The 14,626-nt window shown below is 33.6% G+C and overlaps 1 protein-coding gene across 4 annotated transcripts in view; it reads left to right on the top strand.

Annotated features, from left to right (window-relative positions):
- The window catches only part of CADM2 (cell adhesion molecule 2), a 592,503-nt gene that overhangs the window by 360,824 nt on the left and 217,053 nt on the right, over nucleotides 1–14,626 (top strand). For 2 of the 4 annotated variants that reach the window (XM_015880073.2, XM_015880082.1), the window contains exon 2: nucleotides 6,660–6,686. The exons of 1 other annotated variant lie outside the window; for it this stretch is intronic. In XM_015880073.2, the coding sequence (XP_015735559.1) occupies nucleotides 6,660–6,686 (27 nt within the window). Of the gene's footprint in view, nucleotides 1–5,552; nucleotides 5,635–6,659; nucleotides 6,687–14,626 lie in introns of those variants that run through there. One more of the 4 variants, XM_032448405.1, reaches the window with a different exon arrangement.

Here is a 14,626-nt window from a genome sequence, read left to right as displayed (position 1 = left end):
TAGACTCATATAGTGTCTTGCTGAAATAATATAGGACAGATTATACTTTTTTTTTTTTTTTAATTATATTTCAGAAAAATAAATAAATAAATGAATAAATAGAACCAGCTGTGAATGTCACAATTACTGTTGGTTTGAACAAAATGGAGATGGCAATCTGAATTGAGAATAAACCTAGACTAAAAAATTCCAGCTGATTGATGTCAGCCAGTTTGTTCCAAAGCAGTTTTCCAAGATTACCCAAGCAGGACCATTTCCTTTCTGTTCTTTCTCAAGACCTGACATAAGCACAGGAGCGTGATGAAAAATTGTGATAGTTCACCTGCTGAATCAATGCTTTTAAATCAAAAATTAAATTTATGGTTTATGTTTTGAAATGCCCGTAAAAAGATCTGAGGGCAGAATAGAGTGTGTCTGTGTTTGTCTGACAGAGCTACACTTATAACTTTATGGAGTGCTTCATTTTACTGCTTTGAGGTTGTTTTTGTTTTTAAATTTCCATCTTAAAATATTTTCTTACTTCGAAATGAATTTTTTAAAATGTATTTATTCTTGTTTACAATCCATATAATTTATTTGCACGTGAAGTCCATGTGATATTTTATGGAAACTTAAGCTGAAATTGCTTCTTTTCAACTTGCATTGCTAATAGAAATTGTATGTCCAGTTGTATTATAATGTACATAAAGTTAGCAGTGCAGACAGGCAAATCGTGTTATCTAGATACCTTTAAGAGGAGCCTTTAGGGCATTATTATCATCTTCAAGTTTCCCTATACAGTAATGTACTGTGTTATGTGTCTTTGACTGCTGATGTGAATCAGCTACAGCTGAAATTCTGAACTCTAACAATGTCTGTATTATAAGACACCTCTGCTGATCTCTATTGTGCCAGTTATGACATGTATCAAGAACAAAATTACTATATTTGTAGTACTGTGATTTATAGCATGTGATAATCGAGTCTCAGTTTTTAAGTGTTTAAAGAACTTAGCATTATATTAGGTAGTTTGAAAGATGGTTTTAGTCCTTTTAGCTCTTCCATTTCTGTATACAAATTTCTTCTCATTATCTGTGTTCAGTAACTATTCTACAAATCTATGTTCTGTTGGCCTGCAAATGAAATATTCTGAACACCAGAAAATACTTTTTCAGTTCCTAGCATTGAATTCTGGAGTGGTTTGGTGAATGGAAAACCAAAATGCTGGAACCTGTGCACATTTTTTCACCTTGCTGTTCAAAGTTTTATCAAGTAAAATATAATTGTATAGTATCTGGAGCTGCTACATTATATACAGAAAAGTGTCCTTTAAAAGCAACTTCTCAAATGCATCAGTTTCACAGAGCACAGTGAATACATACTTGACAGATGCTGTTCTGATTTTCTGTTAGTCATTTAATTACAGAAGAGTTGAGTATTACAGCCAGGAATGTGTATTCAATTTCTAGTTTCCAGATTTGCTAGAAGCTGGGATTTGTGGAACTGCTATATCATTAGGATCTGCACATTGACTTACAAAGTTTTTAAAATCTGTCTTGCCTGTAGATTAAAACCTACTGTGTAGGAGGAACATTAGCTGGGGTAGATAGAATGTTTTGTTTTATTTTTCAACATTTTTTTTCTATTATCAAAGAACTCTCAGGTTCCCATGATTCTGTCATCAGCTCATTGTGAAGACTAGACAGCGTTATCTTCCTGAATATAGGATACCCTAGATCCCACTCAGGTTTTTTGGTGATAATGGTGGTTTTCTTCTTCAGTGGCTTTTAAAAAATGTTTTCATTAAAATGTAGGCTGCAAAGTGTGCTTCATTACAGCATGTACCTGTATCTTTGTTTCCAGTGGGTCTCTTACCCAGTTTGTGGGAGCATAATAATTTGCATTATTCTCTTGAGAAAATTATCCCACTAAGCCTTCTGTCACTCAGAGGAGATTTTCCAGTTAGTCAAGCAGAGATGACATTTAGGTGACCTAAATGACCACTGGTAATCCATCAGCTTATCCAAAGGGAAAAGGTAACATTGTTAGCATTATCATCATAAATTTAAAAGGAAAATTCAAAACTAAGTAGTGTAAAAATTAAACCTTCTCTTTTGAAAATTTGGAATGTGCCTTTATGTTTGTTTGCTTGTTTCTTTCTTTAAATACTGTTTTGTTTTGGTTATTTTTGGTATATCATCATTGCAAATGGTTTTAAGACTGGAGTAAAAATTCAGATGACTGGAGTAAAAATTCAGATGACTAATTATGCCTATTCCATAGCCTGCTCATGTCTTAATTATTTTTATTAAAGGTGAGAGGGTCTCCAGATTTGATAGAACTGTAGGTTGCTGTATTCAGGAGGAAATAAAGGCTTTATAACTTACATGTTATTTCTTTGTTTGCAAAGAGCTATTTGATCATTACAACATTTAGATATTGCACTAGTTTTTCCTTTATTTGTGTTCTTAGCACATATGACGGATGAAATTAGAGCAGGATGCTGATGTCAACTCTTTCACTTTATTTTATTTTATTTTATTTTATTTTATTTTATTTTCTGAAATAAAAAGTTAGGCAGGCTGAACATCTGGGAGAAATATTTTCTCTGTTTTTATTTTTATTGAGCTATTGAAGTAATTGGAAGCACATGTTTGTGGGTTTTTTTTTTCTTTTGTTTTGTTTTTTTTTCTTCTCTTTCCTTTTTTTTCCCTTTCTTTTCTAAAGACTAAATACCAAATCAAATAATAAATCACATATAGGAGAAAAATAAAATAAATGCTATATCATATCATTCTGAAAATGTCCACAGAACTGAACATCATAGAGACAGCTGAGAGTGGAAGAAGTATTGAAAAATTTGTAACCACCATTTATCAAAGAATGTAATTTAAAAATTGTTGGCATACAAAAACTATGAGATGGAAAGATATATCACAGAAAATAATAGAGCAATATATTATTGATATTTGAGCGTAGGGATGTATTACGATATTTGAGAATCGAACCCAGCGTTTTACATACAAGCAGTGATTTTTAAACACATTGTCTCAGTAACAGAGCTACAGCAAAAAAATGTTTTTTCTGATTTTAAGATGCTTTAAAAACCCTTACTTCTGTGAAAATTAACTGCAGTGATTCAGATCTTCGTTCAACTTTCATCCCCTTTCTTGATCTCTCAGAGTGGAATCTCCTGAGATCTCCAACCTTGAACTTTTGCTGCTCTGATTCTCTCACTCTTAGACCTTCCCCTAACAGCCAACCCTTTTGTTTTGTGTGTACTGGGAGTGACTTCAGAAAATAAAATATTGTGTAATCTTGACAGAAACAGGGCTTTAGATTTTTTTTATTTTATTTTTTTCTTAATCTTACCTAGAAATCTAGTAGAGTCTTTCATGCCTTTCAGACTTTCTTTAGAGAGTGTGGTCTCTTCTCTCTTGTTCCATCTTCTCATGTCTTTAAAAACTTCCTTAAATTGCAACAAAAGTCATTCTTCAGTTTTTTCTGTAGTGTGCCTTCTCTATCCAGGATCAATTTCTGAAGAAAGATAGGGCCAAATGGCTCAAAGAATTGTGCCTTCAGAAATGTGTTCAGATTTTTAAACAACTTGGTGAAATATTTTAAGTTATTAGCTTTCCTGTTTGTCCATTTTCTGACTGACTTGTTAGGATAGCCAGATAAAGTAAATACCAACCAAATAACCTAAGTTCCAGTTTACAGCTTACATTGTACGCATAAATAATTATGGCCATTCTAATCCACTTTAGTTGTACTAAAGAAGTTTCAAATTTAATCAGTATCCTGATAGTATACTACTTTGGGAAGAAGGAGGCTCACTGCCTTGGATAGTTTTTATCTTTACTTGTTCAGGAGGGAAGTCACGGTGGAGACAAATGGAATATTTAATCTCCATTTTACAAGTGGTTATGAGAAGTGCAGAGAAATAATTGACTTACTGTGACAGTATGAAGTAAGTGTAGATATTGCAAAAGTAATGTTATTTAATGAAACTGGTAATTTGTAATTGACTTCAATGACTTGAAAAGCTGAGCTATCCTGTGTGAGGTGCTCTAAGCAAGAGATCAACTTCCCTCTGTTAATTTCCAATGTTAGTGATGTTCAACGGAAACATCTCTGCTTCTTTCCTCCTATGACCTTCCATGTAATAATAGGGTGAAGAGATGGATAAAAATTTCCAAACATGTAGTTTAAAAATAACATCCTCTTTGCACCCATTGGCAAGGAAAATAAGGAAAAGAGAAAAAATATTTCACCTTTGGCAGAAAAATACCAACATCGATGACAATAAGAAAAGGAAATTTTCCTCATGCTAGGTATCAAAAAAATGGGTCACTGATGGAAACAGCTCCTGATAGTTCCCTGCAGTAGGCAGAATTAAATTTTGAAAGACATTTTGTAGCTAATTTGGCTGTTGTGCAGTTTGAACTTTATGAATTGACTTGTAATTGGACCTTGTTGTCAATGGAAAAACTTACAAGTATTGAACATGACATTTTTAAGAAGGTTACTGTCATCTAGTTCTCTATCAGTGAATATGCAGAGTGTAATAATTGGTCTAACAAGCTTAGTAACCTGTCCTACTTCCACTTCTGCACAACCTCATTTCTGTCTTTTATTTATTTTCTAATAGATGGTAGGTAATAATTCTTTACCTAGTGCTTGAGCTTCAAAATAAAGCCATCTAATCACAAAATTGTTGGGTTATTTTAATATATGCATATATACATGCATGTATTTTTTGTATCACTATTATGTATGCATCACTGTTATGTATGCATATATATATTTTTTTCTGTATAATTACAGTACCTATATAAATTTCATGTACATATTTTATAAATCTTTGTATTCTGAATGAAGAAATACAAATTTTCCTGTTGCATTTAAATTACCTGAGAAGGTTTTCTCCAGACCTTTGTTAAGTTTAAATCATTATTTTGGCTTGAATTGATAATGTCTTCACATTTATATTATTCTCAGGACTGAGAAAGAAGGGGAAGAATAAGAAAATGAACAGTTTGAACTCAATGCATTCATTATCAATTTATATTTGCACAAAGGAGAAACTATAAAATTAGAATGGCTCCATTAATTTTGTTTACTACTGAAGTGATATTTAGTGTGTGTAAGATTTACTGGAATTTTTTGCAGCTATGTCTTGTTAAATAGCCCAATGGAAAATTAATTGTAAGGCTGTAGCACTGTGGAAATATCTGCATTTGTTGTACCTCCCCATAGCAGAGTCATTCCATGGAATAATGTTGATTTCATATATCACAGGACTGCTTATTAGTTTTGTTTTCCTGAATAACAGTGACAATGGAATAGTTCCTCTGAAAGTAGAAGTGGGATCTGTGAAGATCAACAAAAATCTAGAGAAATGACATTCATAAAATTAAAAATCAATTTATTTTTGTTTTTACCCTAGAATTTCTACATATATAACTTGGACATCAGCGCTCTTCTCTCCTTACCTGTCTTATTAAGCACAGATCAGTGAGACACCACACTGGTGAAAAAAGGAAGGGGAAAAGAAATAAGTCTGAAAAACTACATGTGTGAATGAGATGAGCAGAGAGAGACCAGAGAGGAAGGATTTGGTCTTTCTCCTTTTTCTGTGTATTCTGATCACAGGTATAGCTACCTTTGATCTGTATTGTAGTTCCATTTTACAAGAAAGAATTACAAAGAGGATTTTGAGGAGGAATTATGATTTCTTTTTCCCAAGTTGCCTGTGTCATGAATGCATTTTCACAGTGCATGTGAGAGTTTAAAGACTTATGGATAGTATCTTTTATGTAATTTACAACTAACAGAGTGTCTATATTTTCACTTCAGTTTCTGATTAACATTGTGTAACATTAGCTATGAACCTCAGAAAACAGAAGATAATTATTTTGCCAGTTTTGGAGGCAGGGAATATGGAAGTTGAACATTTTAAGTTCCTGTCTTTGTTATTATGACTGTGTTGTGCCTTTTCAAATAATAGGAGTATGAAGCAGTGTTGCTTTTGGGGATGTAAGAAAGGCTGTTATGCCTCCCTCTTTTTCTGTGATTTGGAATGTTGCTCACTCCTAAAGTATTGTCTGCTCCATTTGCTTTGCATATTCATTAGCATGAGTGGATGCACACTCAGGGTACAAGAACAATCTGAAGATACATGCTTCAATGAAGAAAAACCAATGATCATATAACATAGACTATGAATAATTGAAGTAACTGCAGTTTAACTGATGTTTGCTTTAAATAGCTTTACATGAAATTTACATTTCAAGAAGCAGGAACAAAAGGCTGACATATGATGTGTAGGTTCTTCAGAATTAGCTTTTAGGAAGGCAAATTGTGCTTAAAGTTTAGAATTCAGAAATCTGTGTAGGTATGCTGTGATTAATATGTGATTAATGGTACATGATTTTTCAGTGGTCATTGCCATGCTTCTTGAGCATTTTGTAAGCATAACAGCACAGGTCTTCTGACAGAATCATAGATCGGAACTATCTCAGAGAACTGTACTATCTCAGATAGGCCGAAATAATCCTAGAGTGTTTGTTAGCTTGGGATCAATAGCGATGAAGTTTCTCTGTATTCTTTTTTACTCGAAATTCTATCTAATCTATCTTTGTTCTCTTCTTCTTGTGCAATCTTTTCCTTGCTTCCAGTGGCTGCTACAAAGAACAAAGCTAGAGGTGAGTTCCTGCTTGCGCTCTTCAATGTACAAAGCATGGTTTTGCAGCCCACATATTATCTCTTTTTTTTTTTTTTTCCCTCCTGCTTTTCCAACTGACAAAAATATTTCTAGATCTTATTGTATAATAGGGAAGTGTTGGGTTTTTGTTTTTTTCTTTCCAATTTTCTAATTGTCCTGAAGTTCAGAGTGTTTTCATTGTTTATCAGTTACCACAGTATTCATTTTATTGGATGTTTAAATGTAGAAGATTTTTAGGAGAAAGATAACACCAAGTACATTTTAGTTAGGTTTCCAACTCTCATTACAGTAAGATAGGGATATTAATGGCATTTTAATAGGAATTTGAATATTACATAAAATTGCTCATAAATATGTAAATGTAATTTATAATTTTTATCTCCAGAAGTAGTCATAAATATCTGAACAGACAACATAAATGAACATAAGTGTCTCCTAAGCAGCCTCCATCTTTTCACACTACTATAATATGATCATCACTATTTCTGATGATGTGCCAATATGTAAAAGCATACTAAAATTTTTCTACAAAGATTTATTATTTCAGGCCAGCAGGGTGATGTTCACAAATCAGTGTGACAGTGAAAGAAACCTTTCAGAGTTAACATCTAAGGTCAATTTTGTCAAAACCATTTCCAGAATTTCAACAAAGCCATGGCATGGTAAATATAATCTGAAGAGTAAATTTTTAAGGCATATATGTTACAAATTTTTGCATACATGTGTATCTGTGTATATATACATATGTATCTGTAAACAAATATTTTTGTAGAAAGTCCTGAAAAGACACATTTACTGAAATCTACTTGAAGTTTCTGGTAGATAAAGTTGAGTTGCTTCATAATCAAATAAATTTAAAAAGAAATATTTATGCTTGGATACATGCATTTCAGGAGTTAAGAACTCCCACATTTATGGTGTTTGTTCATTACATACATAGATTGCTCTGAAAAAGTAATGTCTTCTATTTATTTCCAAGGAAACTACAAGAGAAACAAAGAGATACAAATGCTCAATGCCTATTTGATAGAGCAAATGCCCAAGCACGAAGTACAACCATTACAGTTAGCTCTGCATTTTTGCCAGCAATGAACAAGAACTTGCATGCCATACTCGTAAAAGTCTGCATCAGTGGAGGTGACCTACTGTCACCATCGCTGAAACGTGCCACCCACCACCTCACTGTGGTCACAATCACTGATTTATAATAAATGTCAGTGGGTGTCATTTTTTCTGCATGGAAGAATTCAGTGGCACACCTTTGCTTCATATGCACTTCAATGTCAGACACCATTCTTTCAGACTGCCCTTCTGTTGCCATCTATTGCACTACAACAAAATAGAACAAAATACTGGTGGAAAGGTTTGATCTCTGCTGCTATACCACCAACATCCACGTCTGACATCATAGGCAAATAAAATAGGAAGTGTTACTTTTGGAGCAGCCCTCATAAGTTGTCAGGCTTGAAGATGTAGAGCAATAATAATGAAAGAAAACATATCTGACTGGCAGTGTTTATATGTTATAGAGATTAAATCAACAATTAAAATATAGTTCAGTTTTTTTGTTTTTTGGTTTTTGTTTTTGTTTTTGTTTTTATGTACCCTTGCATGGCTTTCTGTAAAATCATGGCTTTGTTTCTTTGCATGCTTTGGATGTCATGAGCAAGGGGAAATGAAAAAATACAATTCATGTGTTTGTGCATGCTAAGAAATTAGCTTTAATCTTTTCCATATTGTCTTCTGCTGTGACACTGTATAACAGTGGTCAGGAGATTAAGACCTTCGTAATCAATGTTAAAAGCAAACAGAAAAACAAAGCACATCCATGGTAGTAAACTTGCAGAACAAATGAGAATAATCTTGTAAGTATTTAGCAATTGTTTCATGTACCCATATAGTGTCATTCAAACTAAAACTCCCTGCAGGCATAGGAATTACAAAATGAGTCAGAAGTACTCATGGCCCCCACTCATCTATGAACATTAACACATCCTTATTTCAGAAATGCACTTGCATATTGAATAAAAAGCTGGATCTATGTAGAGTAAATTGGGTTTGATGCTGTAATGAGGCAAAATATTATAACCTGTAGCATGTCTTAAGAACCCTCTTAATCAGATGCACTATGCCTTTAGGAAGTCAGCTTTTCCTTTTTGTCCTCAATAATCCTGTGGTAAAGGTACCCAATATCCACCAAGAATTCAGTCCTTTATGTCGTATCTTTTACCTCAGAAACGTAGGACCCATCTTTTAATTTCCTTTGGCGGAAGACAAAATAACTTACTCAGTGCTTTTCATAATGCTATGTTTGAGTGGCAAAGAGGGATCTGATCTTACTCCCTTAGAGGTAGAACATTTTACTTGTAGGTAATTACTTCATATGGCATTGGAAACAGCAGTTCTCAGCTGAGGGAATATTTGTGTGTGTCTGTGGAAAGAGCTTTTCTTTTGGCATGTATCTCCCTGAAATCCTGCACTTTTATGCCTATGACGCTCTTTATGAATCTTCATCTTTCCTTTCTGAAGTCATTTTCTTTTCAGTCCGTAAATACTGTTCCTTAGTGCACCAGACCAGATTTGTTGAACATGGGGTGTGTAAATGAGCATTTCCTCTTTCTAAGCTCCAGTATGAAGACTTCTTGACCTCTTAAGAAGTGCTGTTGTGACATCTTGGTCATGGTATTGCTGTCAGTATCTACTGGCAGCAGTTAATGCAGGTTTTCAGGCTCCTTGGTCTTATCAGAGCTGCTAATGGAGCGCTAGTTCTCAGTCAGCAGGTGAGAGAGGGAGGCCAAGTCTCTTCGTTCAAATGTGTTTAGCTGAGAATGGAATTCTGTGCTCCACTTTTCCACTTCTCTGATATACTCAATGTCATCTGCTATTATGACATTATTTCCAGAAATGTCCCACTAATCTTACGTAGCTAGACATTTGACTTTATAACCCTTCAAAATGTAGATGTGTATTTCTGATAGTTGTTTTGGCACTGGGAATGGCATGAATGTGTGTGGCAATATTATATTTAAAATGTACATTTTTGAAGCCAGCTACTGTTGCAGAAGGAGAAGCAAGTTTGTAGTCTCCCTGTACTCTATGAGTATAATATTCCTTCATGCTTCTAATAATCCTGACCCTTAAATTAGAAATAGTAAATTTCCAAGAAGTATCCCATATACAAACAGAAGACTGTCTTGCAGAGGTGAAGATGCCTTCATGCTGCAAGATTCATACTACCCATTGTATATGAAACTATGGTGGATCAGAAGCTATTTCTGCCATTTTCCCCCATTAGCTATGTATGAAGTTGTATTTTTAGTTTTCTCTGTGAGAAATTACATTCATATCATATTCCCAGTGTTACAGGGATGTGAACCACTATACTATCTATGCAAGTATATACATCTATGTAATGGATTCTAGGAGATATATTGGTAGTTCAAAGATTTTTTCTACATTAATACTATACTTGCAAGTACTTTAAATGCTTATCACTCCATTTCACTTTCCTCACCATTCTGATATTAACACTACTATTCTTTGTAGCCTGTTGGATATCCAAGGGATTTTTGAGTTGAGTTTTTAAGTTGTATTTCATACGTGTTCCAAAGAAATTGTCCTTATTTTTTAGTTCCATAGGAGAGCACTTATTCACTTTGTCAGCTCTTCTGCAAATGTAGAGGTATGTTGTTTTTGTTTTGCTTTTAAAAGAGGAGACAAATCAGAAATGTAAGATTAAATTTAGCTTTAACGGTGCTACTTAAAGCATACATTTCAGTTTCTAACTTAAATCATCACAACAGTCAATTCTCTGTCTAAATGCATCTTATCCAAGCGGCAAAGATCACTCTAGACTTTATTCATTTGATTTATGTTGTTTGTTCTCATTATATCAAAGAAATTGGTATCGGCTTTTTTGAAGTTTAAATCAGGAGGGATTGTGTGAAGAATGTTGTGCAAATATACTCTAGTATTGCCTAGGTAGTTGTGCAATTACTTATATTATCTTTTATTTAGGACTCAATTTATTTTTTGAGGCTTTATCGGACCTTTTCCTATGGTCGAATTCTACACAACCATCTCTTTGATTTTCTTACAGCAAATGTATTGCATTGCTCTACATGCATATTTGTTTTCTTGGTAAATAATAGGTTTTTACTTAAAATCAGGCAAAACAGATACATTCTCTTGAATATAATTCCCCGTGTGGATTTTAGATGTTTACTTATGTACAAATAATTAGTCAGGCATATTTCTTATTTGAGGTAAAACTATCGCGAAATTAAGCAAGTAATGAAACATCTGTCCATGTGAGAAATAGAATGAGAAAAAGATGTACAGAAAGGAGACCTAAATGCTGCTATTTGTCTTATATGCACTATTTTCACAAAATTCTATTCAGTTACTGACATCAGTCAGTCAGTAGTTCTGTTGCTGCAGAATTTTTTATTGAGGGATAGATAAATCTGGGTGTCTTCTGCATAAAAATGACACATTGCAACATTATGGAAAAAAAAAAAAAAAAAAAAAAGAATATACAAACTAGTGGAAGCATATGGATGTTGAAAGTGTGAATCAAATATGGAGCCTAGGGAAACTCCATAACTCATGGTAGTTTGAAAGGGAATTTATTTATGGTTACAAGCTTTCTCTGTTGAGACATGTAGAAATGAAAACCTGTCAAAATTCACCTTTAATACAAGGTTATTACAAAAAACTTATCAAGGCTGTGGTAGTAGTGTAGCATGCTCTGAACCTGACAATGTTTTTGGATATTCCCTTGCAATTGAAATAAGAGCTTTCCCCCAGTGGCTTTATTCAAAGGACTTAAAGTTTCTAATGATAGAACTTTCTTATGTTACTTTAAGATACTGGAAGCACCTTTGGAGTTTATAAGTGATTGCAATTTTAGAGAGAGAACAATGAAACTAATGAAGCCTTAATAACTATTCCTTTATTGACTCTTTCATATTCCCTCCTCTGTAGTTTAGTCACTGCTTTCAGTATATAACCTCTGAAGTCCAGTGCTTTTCTTTGCTGATTATGTCCAGTCCAATGGCTAACCCTGTGAGTTTCAAAGGTCTGAATCTCATTTTTAGGTCTGCCACAGTATTCTACTTTGATTTCTCATGGCACTTAAGGCCAGATTTTTTTCTCATATTCAGCAGTTCTGATGGGGGGAAAGTGGTGATGAAGAACATAATTTGAAACTTGTTGGTGAAGAGAATGCATTGGAAAAAAAGTAGATTTGAAATTGCCCTTCATAAGAGAGTAGAAGTGCTTTGCAGGTCTGCACAAAACACTTTCTTCTTTTCTCAATTCTGCTGTCAATAGAAATAGAAGAACAGATATCTGTAATGAATTTAGGTAGGGAATTGGTATTTGCTTAATGTTACTGCTTTTCTCCCATACTTGTTCTGTTTTGGTGAAAAGTGTATGACTTTTTCAGCCCTATTCTTAGCCTATGAATATATTTACTTTTATTAACTAAAATGCAAAATTTAATTGTAGATCAAGGTAATAGGTTATTTCAGTTTCAATAGTCCAGCAGATAATAACGAACATAACAACATTAGAATCTCAAAAACTGATAAATACATATGTCAGTACTTTATTTATGGCATTTGTTGAAAGAGTTTACAAAGAGAAAAAATAGTTAGCTTTGCTCTGAGTTTTTTTTTGTTTGTTTGTTTTTTCTTGTTTGTTTTTTAAAGTTTCACAAAATAGGTTGTGCTGTGTTTTTGTTTGTTTGTTTGTTTGTTTGTTTGTTTTTCATACAAATTCAGAGTCTCAGAGGAAGAAAGTTGAAATCATAACGACAGTGATAGTTCTTAACAATGTTGCTGACTTCTCTTTACCCTTTCCATTTATATTTGTGAAATACTTAGCCCTAGTATCTGTAAGATCTCTCCAATATTGAGACAGCTGAGATTTTTACATAATATTGTATGTACATGGTCCAAATGCTCACCACTGTAATTCCAGCCACAATCATTCCAAGTCCCTACATACTAAGAAAACAGCCAAAATATGAATTGTCTTTTCTTTTGTCAGACTGAGAAATGTTAGCAGCACTGGAAATAGCAGTTATACAGTCCTGCGTGTTTACTGCTTTTAAAACATTTTATTTTGGTATTTTTGCAAAATAGGTATAAACAAAGCAGCTGTTTTGGTAATGTAATGTGCTCATTAAAATTGTAGGTCACCATGGAATAAAGCAGATCTGGTAAAACAGAAATAGCAAAGGAAAGTACAAAACCTCTCTGAAAAGAGGACAGTAAGGGCAAGCTAATGCTATTGACATGTCCTATTCACTTGAGGGACACCTACTCCGAGCCATGTCAGTCATTTCTTGGCTAAATAGTTTAATAAACACTTTAGAAGAGTTTAGAATGGAGTAAGATGTCAGACATCTGTTTCAGTTTTTGTGAAAGGCATCACAGTTATGGGAGACTGATTGTAGAGAGGATGTTTCCAATTGTAGTGGACATGGTTATCACAGAAAAATCATTTTGTTGTCACTCCACAGCCTTCTAATTGGGGATTCTTCTCTCCACAATTGTTAGTACAAATTCCAGTAGCTTTCTTTTTTTTTATTTGAATGCCCTTGTTTTGTTGTTAGGTATTTGGGACTGGACTGTCAGAAGAACATTATTAGGAGAGCTTATTGTACTTGAATAGAACTCTGCTGAAAGTTTATATGCTTTATTTGTTATCTAAATGAATTTACTGATGTAAATGATATCAAGCATTTAGCCTTTCTGACTATCTGCAAAGAATTTTCATCATTAGTGTGTTGTATTTCAAATTTGCAAATATTGCAATCACATGAGACACAGACACTTACTGTTGTGTGCTGGTCCAGTGAAGTCAGTTTTCATATTTCAGCTTGATAAAACACCTTGCTTTGAGTCTTGAATTTCTACTTAAGTTCAGTGAAAGGGATGGAAGTGGTGAGTGCCCAGGATCCCTTCATTGTATTTTTACATGCTTTGGAGTTGGTAGCAGTTTCCTAATGTCTGAAGAAGGCTGTGAGCTTCTTTTTATCTCAAATACCAAAATTCTTCAACTTCTATTGAAAGACAGTTTGATGATAATACCTAAATTTAGGAGAAATTTATGCATATATGTGGGTTACAAGCCTGTGGTCCTTGACTTTTACTTTGCTGTTGACAGTTATAGGTGTTTTATAAAGCCCAAACTTTTCTTTCAGGCTTGTCTTTGTTCCAGTATACTTCTTTAACTAAAGGAAGTTGTGAGAATGCTTTGAAACTTGGATTTTCTGTGTTGTTTTGTTTGCTTTTGTCGTTGTTGTTTCCTCCTCAAATGCTCTTCTTAAAAACAGTAGGATTTACTATCTCTGATCTGAAAATCTCCTTTTTAAATCTCAGTATGAGATTAAATTTTCAATGAATTTGTTTTACTTCTGTGGTCATTGAAACTTGGGTGTTTAAATGGTTGTGGTTCACTACTTTGAGGACATTTGGTGATTTACACTAGTTCTAGCTTGGTAAGGTGGTTCAGGAATAGGAACAGAAGAAAGGAAGTTAAAACTTCTGTTTTACTTTATAGAAGATCTCTGTAAGTTTTTTGTTGTTGTTGTTGTTTTGTTTTTTGTATTTTGTTTTGGTGTTTGTTTTTGTTTTGTTTTGTTTTACTGAGGAATTGTTATACCATGCATTGCTCTGGGATTCTTTCAAGGTTTGATAACATCAAAATCTTCCCCATATAGGCTTCATAAAAGCAAAAAATAGTGGATATTTCCTTTTGGGGCACCTGTATGGAAGCTGAATATAGTAAAAATTGTAAATAAATGAAGAAGGAAAAAAAAACATGGCAAAGAGTTACAATGGCAATAACTATGAATAGAAGATTTAGTAATAAGAAAGAAACATTTTAAAAGGTTGGATCTCATCTGTT

This window comes from Coturnix japonica, chromosome 1, assembly GCF_001577835.2.
Source record: "Coturnix japonica isolate 7356 chromosome 1, Coturnix japonica 2.1, whole genome shotgun sequence".
Lineage (NCBI taxonomy): Eukaryota > Metazoa > Chordata > Aves > Galliformes > Phasianidae > Coturnix > Coturnix japonica.
This window is presented reverse-complemented; position numbering and strand designations above follow the sequence as displayed.